Raw genomic sequence first — 13,704 nt, forward strand, 5'->3', positions numbered from 1 at the left:
ATATATATATTATATATATTACAATATATATATATATATATATATATATATATATATATATATATATATATATATATATATATATATATATATATATATATATATATATATATATATATATATATATATATATATATATATATATATACGCATTCATTATTTTTTCCATTGGGTCCATAGAAAGATGTGACCGGTCGGGATTTTAATTATTATTTTTTGGTTAATCGGTTAAAATTTGGTTTAAATTTTCCAAAAAGAGACAGCAAAAAAAAAAAAAAATGTAAATAAAGGGGAAAATATATATAATTGTAACACAAGTACAAACTATTCCATTGGCACTCATCTTTTCCAACTATATGCAATTTTTGTGTCGTTCTGTCATAAATTAATCCCGATTAATATCATTATTATGATTAATATAACGATTAAGTATTTTAAATACTTTATATATAGATATAAAGATAAAAACAATTTTAGTGTTTAACACTAGTGTGTCCAGTGTCTAAATCTTTCTCTGTCAGATCGAAAATCCTTTTGCCAAGTTCGAGGACTTTTCGTTTGGCGCTTAAGTTTCCCCTCCGACTTTTATTTTGAAATCGCATCATTTCCTTCCGTTTAAAAAACTCTTCTCTTCAGCTCTGCTGCATCTTCCGCTGTGTAGCTGCGCATCCATTAAACTAGAATTGTTCTTTCAGGTCGTAAGAGAGTCGATTGAAGATGAATGTGATCGATCATGTGCGGGATATGGCAGCGGCCGGACTGCACTCTAATGTCCGGATCATCAGTAGTTTACTCCTGACCATGAGCACCAACAACCCGTGAGTAGCTTCAGGTTTTAGTATGTAAACAGAAGCTGTCCGTGTCTGCCCAATCATGCTATTACAATTCACCTTTATATTTGCTAAATGTGCAGCAAACTCATATGAAGTCAAAGTAATATAGAAAGTATCAATGTATTATTTTAAGACGGTAGTACAACAATTCACCATGTTACCAAAGTTTCCCCAAAATACCTTATTTCAATAGCTAACATAGTTTTTGGTGCATGTACTATCATAAGTACAACTGGGGTCTCCTTTTAAATATCTTTTTAATCGATATCACAATGTTATTTTGTCAACAACATTTTGTATTGTATTGGTTAGGTTGCATCATGGCAGTTTGATTCAGTTTTACCCTCCTGGGTGCCACTGTCCTCGTACCTGGACATTATATTTGAGTGAATTTCTCTCACACCGTACATGTCACAGTTTTCAGTCTGGATGTCCTGTAAAGAGCACATTCAGGGTTTTTCAGAGATACCATTTGTTTTGAGGTTTCACCAGGACAACAGCAACTCCTTGGTCTTGAAAAATGACTGATCAGATTTAGCACTCTTATGGAAATGTGATGATATTTTGTAATTATCATTTCAATCGGACTCAAATTGTTTGTTATAAATCAACGTCTTATGAAAATGTTATGGGGTTTCTAATCAAAATATGACTTTCTGTTACAAGATAGGGCATTGATTGATTTCATACACGTCCACTATAGACACCGGGACATAAATCATGGCATTAACAGGCCTTTTGGGAGACACAACAAGTGAATAAGGAAAGAAATGGCATATTTTGATTTTTGTTGATACTTTATTAATAATTTACAGGAAATTATATTGTCACGGCAGCTTCAACACACAAAAGAACACCGCAGCACTCTCAAGTCTTTTACAATCTACAGTACAAAAATTAAAAAGAAATAGGACCTAAAAATGTACATGAATACGATAAAAAATGAGCAATAATATACACGTAAATACCCTATATATGCATTTCCAATAATGAATCCTGTCATATTGATAGCACATTGAACAATCTGATAGCAGTCAATACTCAGACTTGCATTTTAGTGCAATCCGTCTGTGACTGAAGGTGCTGTTGTTAAGCATCCCAAGAGCGTGTAGTGGATCCGAGCAGTTGGCCATTATTAATCTCAGCTTAGAGGGTATCAATGTTCCTAAAAAATATTAGATTATTATGAAAATGTTGCCAACTATTACACTTATTTTTTCAAGAACACATTAATATGCAAATTAGATAGTGAATGGTATATCAATTAATTCCGTTATATCTTTCATAACATAGATGAGGATAATCTTTTGATAAATGATAAATGATAAAGTTTGGTTAAAACCTGAAAATTGATTGGTGAATGAATTTTTTTGCCTATATATATGTATATATGTATATATATGTATATGTATATATATGTATATATATGTATATGTATATGTATGTATATATATATATGTATATATGTCTCTGTGCCACTAGGGTTGGGTACTGTTCACATTTACCTGAAATTCGGAACCGGTACCCAATGGTACCTTTTTTTGGTACTTTTGGGATGTTTACATAAATAAAAAAGTGTTATTGACATTATGCCAGAGCTACAAAAACAACCATATTATTATTTTTAAAGTAAGGAATAATTGACTCCGCCAATTATTCCGCTTATACTACGGTTACCACACCTCAAGACATCGATCCGATTATATATTTAAAGGGATTCGTCCGAAACGTCATTTTAAAGCTGTTAACGAAGGCTTGAGCCGTTGATAGCATCTCAGAGAGAGAGAGAGAGAGAGAGAGAGAGAGAGAGAGAGAGAGAGAGAGAGAGAGAGAGAGAGAGAGAGAGAGAGAGAGAGAGAGAGAGAGAGAGAGAGAGAGAGAGAGAGAGAGAGAGAGAGAGAGAGAGAGAGAGAGAGAGAGAGAGAGAGAGAGAGAGAGAGAGAGAGAGAGAAAAATAAATGTCATGGGCTAACTAAATCGTCAGGGCAGCGCTGACAACACCTTTTTGTGCAAACTGTAGTGCGTGTGCGAGCATGTGTGATTTCAGTAATGAGACAGAAAAGCTTGCCTTTGATGTCCGCTTCCGTTTGTTGGTTTTCATCTGGACTGTCTAATACTGCTGCCGCCCAGTTGTTGAACGTGTTATATTCACTGTAAATATTAAGATTTACTTTAGGAAAATCGTCTGTCATATTGTTGTTTTTTAGTCCTGCAATTTCCGTTATTACAGTTAACTATGCGAAGTGATATGGAACTGTAATGTGGTCAAGAGAGCTGCCTGGAACTACGTTCGCTGTGCATCTCCCAGAAAATAATTGCACACCTCAGAACGTTCATCAGCCAATCAGATTCAAGCATTCAACGGCCCCATAGTATAATTCTTTTTAATTTCATTTCTATGAAAAGATTTCCCACAAATGATGTGTTGTGTATTTTCTGGTAATCAAATGAAGACATAAGACATTAATTTAATTTATCTTTTAATTTAATTAAACTTTTTTTTGTCAAACAAAGTGCTGCACAACTGAGCTTTATATGACTAAAATTAAAACATGAAGAAAAATTGTAATTTATAAAAAAAAAACTTAAAAAAATTAAGTTTTGATAATTTATTATTATCAAATTTATGATATGACGGTAGTTTTTCCTCAAATGAAACGGTGAAATGCTCATGAAGTGACTCAGTGGCTCTGGCGATCGTGCGTTACTGTCCTCATATGAGAGGCAGAGATGGAAACACGCGACCATCACACGCGATTCTGAGTGAGTGTGTGTGTGAGGTAAACCCATAGACTGTAAACCGCGCGTCTACACATTCATTCGCACAGAGACACGCATGATTCGTATTTAAATAGTCTTTTTGCGGTTTAATATTCACAGACACTAGTCTATATCACAATATAGGTTCTCAGGTACCGACATTTGGTACCGATTGATTTAATGTGAATTGGTACTTAAAAGTACCGAGTTCGGTACCCAACCCTAGTGTCCACATATGATGACATAGCATAACATGAATAAAATATCATTTTAAAAAATGTTTCTTATGCTCTAAACAATGTAATGACATGAAAAACACTACATTCAAAAGACTTTGTTTTCCTGGTCTCAGGAGGTTAAGAGATGAACCATAGAAGTGTGTGTTTGTCTCTTTCAGGGAGCTGTTCTCGCCGTCTCAGAAGTACCAGCTGCTGGTGTATCATGCTGATGCCATCTTCCATGATAAAGAGTACAGGAACGCAGCCTGTAAGTACAACATGGCTTTACAGCAGAAGAAAGTGCTCAGCAAAACATCTAAAGTCCGTCCCTCCAGCACAGGCGGCACGACATCTGCAGTGCAGGCACAGGTGCGCTCCCTCATCCTCTCCCTTACTCAAATGTACTGTGGTACACATCCATTGTGATAAAATAGTTTGGTACATTAGCTGTTTTCTGCCTTGGTTTAATCACTCCAGTTTGTATTATTAAGGGCGTGCATGCTAGAGTTGTTACTACTAGGGCTGGGTATTGACACACATCTCACGATTCGATTTCAATTCAATATCAATTTATATATAAAGGTACAGACATGGCACATTTCCTCAAGGAAATACAATCTCTCAACTAAAGCTTTAAAGCTTCATTACTATAATATTAAAGGTTAAAATTAACGGATTTGTATTAAAACCTTTAGAGGTGCAGTGTGTGAATTTTAGTGGCATCTAGTGGTGAGGTTGTGAATTGCATCCCCACCGCTCACCCCTGCCTTTCGAAGCACATTGAGAAGCTACGGTGGCCGACACAGGACAAATATGTCGTCTGAGACAGCAGAGAGTAGCTAGCGCTCTGTAGAGTAGTTTGTCCGTTCAGGGCCACTGTAGAAACATGACGATGCAAAATGGCGATTTCACTGTAAGGGGACCCGCGGTGTATGTAGATAGAAATGGCTCTTTCTACGTTAATAAAAACATAACAGTTCATTATGTAAGGTATTTAAACACCACTGAAAACATAGTTATGTATATTATATTGCAAATCTGTCAAAAGATCCTCATAAATATTACACACTGCACCTTTTTTTTATACCCATTCCTTGTAGCTACTGTTACTTATATATATATAATAAAAATGTGGTGTCGATGTTAGCCAGCACTGTCATTAATTAAGTATTAATTATATAAATTATATTTATATTTTATATATTTCAGCATCATTACACCAGTCTTCAGTGTCACATGATCCTTCAGAAATCATTCTAATATGCTGATTTGCTGCTCAAGAAACATTTCTGCTGCTTTAATATTTTTGTGGAAACCGTGATATTTTCTAGATTTTTTTGATGAATATAAAAGGTCAATATAACAGCATTTATTTTAAATCTAATTATTTTTTATAACAATATATAGAAGTATTTAATATAACTTTTGATCAGTTTAATGCATCCTTGCTAAATAAAAGTATTAATTTCATTGAAATAAAAAGCTTGCTGACCCCTAACAGTCGTGCATGTCATGTCGTGTCATGTTGTGTCATGTTATTGGCTGAAAATATAGTGTGTGATTTCACAGAATTTATAAGAAGTGTAGTTGTTGTGGCATTTTGATGGAAATTGTGGTGATCATGTAGACTGGGTAAACCCAGCCTGATTTGCCAGCTATTTGATTTCGCCCTGCAACTCAGTCTGGAAACCTGTACATTCATTTCTACTGCTTCTGTTACACTTTTGCGGGAACCAATCCCAGACTGGCTTATCCACCTGGCGTGCTATTGGCGGGTTTAACACGATGACGGATAGAGAAGCGATGGGTCGTTGCCTGTTGATCACGCCTCTCATGGTCTGATTGGTTGAAGGCCTATCCAATTGCGTTCAGAGTCATTTAATTTATGCTCATTGATATCGCCTCTGGTGCAGAAGAAAATACAGAGCAGACTCCCCAGACCAAGATTCAAGATTCAAGATTCAAGAGTTTTATTTGTCACATACACAGTTATATACACAATATACAACTGGCAGTGAAATGTAAACAGGTCCGCTCCATGGACAGTGCAAATAACAGTTACAAGAACACAAGGGGAAATTAAAATAGAAATAGAATAAAATTAGAATAAAAAGTATTAACATAAGTAGAGTTATAAATAAATCAAGTAAGATAAAAATAGGAAATAAGATAAAATAAAAAAATAAAATAAAAATATAAAATAAGTGGATATGATAAGTGAGAAACTGTAGACTTAAAAATAAGTGGTTAACATAAAATATATATATATATTTATATATAGAGAAGTATGATGTGCATGCAATAGGTATAATTGCAAATGGAGTATAATGTGCAAACAGGAGTATGATGTGCAAACAGGTTATTACAGGTTGTTACACAGTAACAATAGGAACGTAAAGTGCAGTGCAATGGCAGTATGTGGATGTTAATGTTTAAACTGGATGTTTATGCGTGTGCGGGGTGAAGTGAAGTCACGTGACTGAGTTCAGGAGTCTGATGGCCTGGGGGAAGAAACTCCTCCTGAGTCTTTCAGTCTTTGCCATCAGGCTACGGAAGCGACCAATGTTCAATCTTAAATTGAGCTTGGTCTGGCGATAGCCAGACAAGTGATCATGGTGATGTTTGTAATGGTGCATTATTTGTAGTGTTTATATCTGTTTAAATGAAGCTTCTCTCTAGTTAACCAGCTCTGTGTTGATTAACCACAGAACCTGCCATCAGAGATTGAAGTGAAATATAAAATCGCAGAGTGTTACACTATTCTGAAGCTGGATAAAGATGCCATATCAGTGCTGGATGGGATCCCTTCACGCCAGAGAACGCCAAAGGTGTGTTTTCACACTCTGTCCGGTGGTTATTTGTTGTACAAGTCTCTGTGTGTGTGAATCTGACAAGCTAGCATTATCTTTAACATCTAAAAAATGACACACAATAACAGAGCGCATTGTTTAATTGTATGCGTTTCAATTGCAGATCAACATGATGCTGGCGAATCTTTACAGAAAGGCCGGTCAGGAACGTTCGGCCGTTACGAGCTACAAGGAGGTGTTGAGACAGTGTCCTCTGGCTCTTGATGCTATCATTGGTCAGTAAGAATACAGTATCTAGTCCTTTCTTTGTCTTTAAGTTCAAGTTTACTAAACCCACTGTCACTGTGTGATCCACTGCAGGGCTTCTGTCTCTGTCGGTGAAGGGGGCAGAGGTCGCTTCCATGACGATGGACGTGATTCAGAGCATCCCGAATCTTGATTGGCTGTCTGTCTGGATTAAAGCACATGCTTTCATACATGGAGGGGACAATCAGAGAGCGATCAACACGATCTGGTGAAGATTTGACACTGTGAATAAAAATAGGCTTTTCATGATTTAATCCACAGTTTCAGTAAAGCAGCTTTCATTTCTCAGCTGTTGCTTGGACATTTTTTACATAAATGTTTTATATATTTATTTTATGATTTATAATTTTTTTTAAAAGTGTAATTAATAGCTTTTCTTTAATAAAAATTGTCATCAAAAACTATTATATATTATATTCACAATTATTATTGTTCTATCATGTATTAATATTTTACAGACTTTTTTTAATTTTAGTTTAAGTTTTAGTACGTTTTTATATATATTTTTATATTTCTATTTCGTTTTATTTCTTTTTTTAAGTTAGTTGCCAAAGCATCGTCCATGATTTTCATTTAAGTTTTTTGTTTAAGTTTTCATGTAATATATTTTATTTTATTTCAGCTTTTTCAATTAAACAAGATGATTTTTATTAGTTTTAGTTAACTATTATATTAATTATAATTTGAGGTATCATACGTGTGTGTAGCACTTTGTTGACTAGTACATCTCTCCTCACAGCTCTTTGGAGAAGAAGTCACTCTTGAGGGATAACGTTGATCTTCTGGTCACCCTGGCGGACGTCTACTTCAGGGCTGGAGACACCAAGAACTCCATCTTGAAGTTTGAGCAGGCGCAGATGCTTGACCCTTACCTGATCAAAGGTATGTGGCATTAACCAATGGTTGCACCGCCAGATGATTCTTGTTGTTTTGATTTAAAGTATGGTGCCGTTCTGTAGGTATGGATGTATACGGCTATCTCATGGCCAGGGAGGGTCATCTAGAAGATGTCGAGGTTCTCGGAGGACGGCTGTTCAACATATCTGACCAGCACGCAGAGCCCTGGGTCATATCTGGGTGAGTCTGACCTTCTCCTTATAGGGGGATATAACGTCCTTATTTGCATATTTGCTGTGTCAGTGTCATAGATTGGACGAGCAGAGCATGTGACCTGTTTCCATAAAGGTTCTAGAATTGCACATCCACATATTATGCATTGCCGACAGTACTATCAAGTTTATGCTGAATTGACTTTTCGGACTATAAAGGCACGAATGAAATGGCCTCGCATTTCTGTGACCATCTGACATTTTCCCCCGTAACACTGAAACAGGGCATACTTTTATATATGAGGCATGTGATTGGTTGTCGGGTTGCTAAGCATCTAGCCAAATCGTGATAAGCATGATTTTCATGTTAATTGTGATTTATCGTGCAGCCCTTGGGTACATGAATTACCGGTAGCAGATCTATACAGGTGGAGCTGGGGAAGGAGGAGGGTTTCTGAAAGTGTGTTGCAACTGCTACAGCTAATCCCTAATCCTAGTGCTGGGCGGTATACCGGTTCATACCGAATACCGGTATTTATTTTTTGCTATGATATGAATTTTGATGATACCGCAATACCGGTATATGTCGCTTAAACAATGTTCAGAACGCGGCGCAGCGCGTCATTGTTTGAGAGGGGACGCATTTCACTGTTGCACTGTACTAGTGAGAGCACTCAGAGCACAGCTGAGATCGCATTACAGAATCCGAGATCGCCTCCTATACCCTCATTCACTATTCCCTACGTTATCACTTTATTTGAAGGAGTGAATGAAAACGAGTGTGTGAAGTCGGACAACCGTTGTGTGTAACTTACAACCATACGTCTGATCACGACCGCGATGACACGATGGATTATTCTGCTATACAAAAGACAATGAATTATGTAAGTTAATAAATAAACTGACAATTCAAAGAAGAATGGGAAAAAAAGTAACTCTTTATTCTTTCTGTGTTCAACTGATTTGTTCAGAGAGTGCTCTTAAATGTATTGCAAATATCCGCGTTTCTCCCTTGTTTTGGCAGTTTGTTGTTGTATAGGATTTTTATAACAACAAGATAAGATTTTTTAAATGCTTAAGGTGCCCTCAACTCTGTCTTTTTTCTCTCTCTGTGGTCATATTTTAAATATTTTAATATGTATGTGCATGTAATGAGTGTGTTGCAGGTCTGTTTTATTGGTTGTCTCTCCATAGCATCATTTTGTGGTGCTTTGCAAACCTGTATTAACTCTAGTGTGGAATTTTTTTACAATATTCACTCATCATGACTGTAAAATAGGGCATTCTAGTCAATCTACTGCAGTATTTCCCCTCTCAATCAGTAGAAAATGTGGTTAACACCCGGTCATGCATAGGGGAAAAAATACCGTCATATACCGTGAAACCGATATAATTTAGAAAAATACCGTGATATACATTTTTGGTCATACCGCCCAGCACTACCTAATCCTTTAAGGACCTAACCTGCTCCATCTTCAGTTTCATGACAGAACTTTGTATGTGTGAAAGGCTCCTTTCCCCAAGTTTAAAGGAACACTCCACTTTTTTTGAAAATAGGCTCATTTTTACAAGAGTTTTACCTTTTTTGAATCCATTCAGCCGATCTTTGTATCTGGCGGTAGCACTTTTAGCATAGCTTAGCATACATCATTGATTCTGATCAGTCCATTAGCATCTCATTCAAAAAATGACCAAAGACACTTTCAATATTTTTCCTATTTAAAACTTGACTCTTCTACAGTTACATCTTGTGCTAAGACCAACTGAAAATGAAAAGTTGCGATTTTCTACACCTATATGGCTAGGAACTACGTTCTCATTCCTGCGTAATAGTCGCGGATCTTCGTGGCCGTACCATGGCTGCAGCGGCGCAATGATTTGTTGGTATTCTGTGAAGCATGGTGGTAGTTACACCTTCGACTTACTATCACAGCCCTTTACAACACACAGAACCATGGCTAATCACACAGCTAAATCCACAACACAATTTGTCGGCTGCAAGCCTGAAACTTTCTCTGCAACTACACGAACTTAGTGCCGGTCACATTGAAAGTTACCTAGCTGGGCTACTTTCAGGCGCTGTAATATCATTGCGCTGCTGCAGCCATGGTACGGCCGCGAAGATCCGCGACTATTGCGCAGGAATGAGAGAGTAGTTCCTAGCCATAGAGGTGTAGAAAATCGCAACTTTTCATTTTCAGTTTGTCTTAGCACACGATGTAACTGTAGAAGAGTCAAGTTTTAAATAGGAAAAATATTGAAAGTGTCTTTGGTCATTTTTTGAATGAGATGCTAATGGACTGATCAGAATCAATGATGTATGCTAAGCTATGCTAAAAGTGCTACCGCCAGATACAAAGATCGGCTGAATGGATTCAAAAACGGTAAAACTCAACTATTTAACTCTAGGGGACTTGTAAAATGAGCCTATTTTCAAAAAAAGTGGAGTGTTCCTTTAAAAGCGGGGTTTAGAACGCCGATAACCAGAGGTGAAAAGCCCTAATGTGTCTGAAACATACCATTTTTGTTTCCCTCAGATGTCACAGTTTCTACAGTAAGCGCTACTCTCGCGCCCTCTATCTGGGAGCTAAAGCCATCCAGCTGAACAGCAACAGCGTGCAGGCGCTCCTCCTGAAGGGGGTTGCTCTGCGAAACATGGGCCGAGTGCAGGAAGCCATCATACACTTCAGAGAAGCCATGAGGCTGGCGCCCTGTCGTCTGGACTGCTACGAAGGCAAGCAAGACCTCATGATAATAGGGCACGGTCCACTAAGGGGATTATTTGGCAAGCTAGTTAATGTTTTTTCTATTCATTTGTATATATTTGGTGGCGATGCTTTAAAGAGGATGAATTACGAGGAGCAAGGATTTTATCTTGCTTTAAAGTCAAAATGTATATAAATGATAATATTTCAGATACCAAACCTATTTATTTGCTGAATCTCTGTTAGTCACTTGATTGTCCTATTTTTGAATGTTGTGTAGAGGTTGGTTAGACAAACGCATAACTTCTTTCGTTTCTTTGCCCATGTTTTCAGGTCTGATCGACTGCTACCTTGCGTCTAATGGTATCCGGGAGGCTATGGGAATGGCTAACAATATTTACAAGACGCTGGGAGCGAATGCCCAAACTCTCACCATCCTGGCCACAGTGTGTCTGGAAGATCCCATGACCCAGGAGAAGGCCAAGACTCTGCTGGACAAAGCCCTCGCTCAGCGGCCGGACTATATCAAAGCTGTGGTGAAGAAAGCAGAGCTCCTCAGTATGTCAACCATCCTCACAATAACTTGATTTCATTATTATTACCATTTATTATTTGTATTTATTTTCTTATTATTATTTAATTATTTTTCTATTTCTTCTTATAAATAGTTTGCATCTTATTTTTCTATTTATTTTGTACTGGTTATCTATTTATTAATTATATTATTATTGATAGAATTATTTTTTGTTTCACTGTGTCCATAATATTATTATTTTCTATTTTCTTCTTATTAATATTACATTTAAATTATTGTTGCTTTTAACACAAATGGATGTTATTCTCTGAACTTCAAGAGCTGATATATTTGGTGTGTTGCGATATAACACTTTGGTTACAGGTCGAGAACAGAAGTACGAGGAAGGCATAGCACTGCTACGAAACACTTTAGCCAATCAGAGCGACTGCGTGCTGCACAGAATGCTAGGGGATTTTCTCGTAGCTGTTAATGACTATCAGGAGGCCATGGATCAGTACAGTATAGCGCTAAGGTAGCGTCATTTCCTCTCTACTGCCATCCATAAACATGAAACTAGCCGAACTGATTGTTATATTCCTCTTCCGTAGCCTCGACCCAAATGACCAGAAGTCTCTGGAGGGCATGCAGAAGATGGAGAAGGAGGAAAGTCCCACAGACGCCACGGTGGAGCTGGACGGCGACGATATGGAGGGCAGCGGGGAGGAGGGAGACCTGGAGGGCAGCGACAGCGAGGCGGCACAGTGGGCCGATCAGGAACAGTGGTTCGGCATGCAGTGACCCGCAACACTCGCTAAGAGACTCGAGAGCTTGAGCACTTCACACTTCATCCACACTCTTGCATTTGAACAGAGATGCCGTGATGCTCACTGCCGCCCTCTGCTGGTGAGTCACGGACGTTGTTAATCAGATTTGTCATATCAAGAGATTAATTTTCTGAAACTGTATTGTCAGTATAACTGGTCTCAGACGAGAATACAGCACTACAACGATATTTCAGAAACTAACAGAACAAAACCCAGCCTTACGACAAAGGACAGGGGATCATATTTCAACATACAATGTTGCCGGTGTTTGTCTAAATACACACAATGATATTTTCTAACAATTTATTAACAATAACGAAACATCATGCGTCTCTTTTGCTGTTTGTACAGGCTAGTCGACTCTGCCGCCGGCCTCGTTGTATTAATAAATGTGTCAAATCTGTAATTTGCTCTTTCAAGCCTTTTTTGGTTCCGCCAGTAAAAGTGATGATTGCCTCTGGAAATGAGCCACAATAGCCACAATCCCACAAAAAAGACGTGTGGGGTCTTTTCCCGATCTGGTGAATGTCATGAAAACATGTCCATGTCATATTTCATAAAAAAATTCTAAAGTTTTCTTTTTGGTGGGTAGAAAATGACAGATTTCACATAATGTTTTAAACAATTAAGTGCATTTCACCCCAATTTTCATTACTGCGATGTCATTTCCTCTACAATAATGCATTTCCTTTTGGTTTTGGGGTGAATATAACCCAGACATTCTTAAAGTTTTGTGACATTTACCAGAGCAATCATATAAATTCAGTTTCTGTAGCCTTGCGTGCATTTTTTTTCTTTCTTTTGCATTGTGTCTTAATGTTTCTATATTGTGTAAATAAGACTTTTTTTTTAAATGTTTTGGAATTAAAATCATGGCATGAAAAAATCTGACGGGTTCAATTTTAGTAAATAGAATATCACTTTTACTAACTCAAAATCATCCATTACCAGTGTAAAGAAACAGCAGCGCAACCATGTAATAGCATTTTATTAACCACAAGTCATTGTGATAATTACAACACTGATTCTGTTGTCATGGGAACTGCTGTAAAAGACCACCTGTCTCTCAATGTCACACACACACACACCGAACACCTGAAATGATCCTCTGCTTTAAAACATATTGCACAAGAACAATCATTTTTGGTTATTTTACATATCTCAAAAGATTTGAGGAAAAACTAATGGCATTTTCACTGTCATTTTCTTTCAAATTAAATTTTGCAGTGCTATACAAAAGTTTCTCATAAGGGGACATGCTCCATGATGTAATGTTACATTTAAGTGTATTTTAAATATGCAGACGGGTTTGATCTGGGTTATCAGGTCTCAAAAGAGCTGTTGTTTTACCACTCCTAATGTTTGAACGTTTTCTAAACTAATGCAATTGAAGTACGTTTTAGCACAGTTGACATGCAGGCCTAGAAAGATGTGTGGAGCTGCTCAAAACAACACATGCACTAAAGTCAAGAAAACCACAGGTTCTGCAAGGAATACAGAGAGCGGATTGGCTCAATCATCCCGAGCTGGAGAGAAAGAGAGAAAGACGTAAAAATAAGGACACATTTGATCAGAGAACTGAAGTACAATCAAAGACTGCACACACACAGAATGCCATCATGCAACAGTCGTTACACATGATTAATGGTCTTCAGGAGTTCCTGTGGAAGCGTTCTCCAGGT

General features: G+C 37.4%; 2 protein-coding genes across 3 annotated transcripts in view; one reads left to right on the plus strand and one right to left on the minus strand.

Moving 5' to 3' along the window:
* Window positions 1-587: 587 nt before the first annotated feature.
* On the plus strand, window positions 588-12,902 carry anapc7 (anaphase promoting complex subunit 7). Its single transcript, XM_079827642.1, has 11 exons — window positions 588-818; window positions 3,991-4,180; window positions 6,520-6,639; window positions 6,785-6,896; window positions 6,982-7,135; window positions 7,667-7,809; window positions 7,887-8,004; window positions 10,514-10,710; window positions 11,015-11,239; window positions 11,580-11,730; window positions 11,807-12,902. The coding sequence occupies exons 1-11, from the start codon at window positions 718-720 to the stop codon at window positions 11,994-11,996; spliced, it is 1,701 nt and encodes a 566-aa protein (XP_079683768.1). The 5' UTR covers window positions 588-717; the 3' UTR covers window positions 11,997-12,902.
* Window positions 12,903-12,992: 90 nt separating this feature from the next.
* The window catches only part of atp2a2a (ATPase sarcoplasmic/endoplasmic reticulum Ca2+ transporting 2a), a gene marked incomplete at its 3' end in the record, with an annotated part of 29,948 nt that continues 29,236 nt past the window's right edge, over window positions 12,993-13,704 (minus strand). For both annotated transcript variants that reach the window (XM_079827640.1, XM_079827641.1), the window contains exon 22: window positions 12,993-13,548. In XM_079827640.1, the coding sequence (XP_079683766.1) occupies window positions 13,535-13,548 (14 nt within the window). The remainder of the gene's footprint in view (window positions 13,549-13,704) is intronic.

This window comes from Gobio gobio (assembly GCF_949357685.1).
Source record: "Gobio gobio genome assembly, chromosome: 10".
Lineage (NCBI taxonomy): Eukaryota > Metazoa > Chordata > Actinopteri > Cypriniformes > Gobionidae > Gobio > Gobio gobio.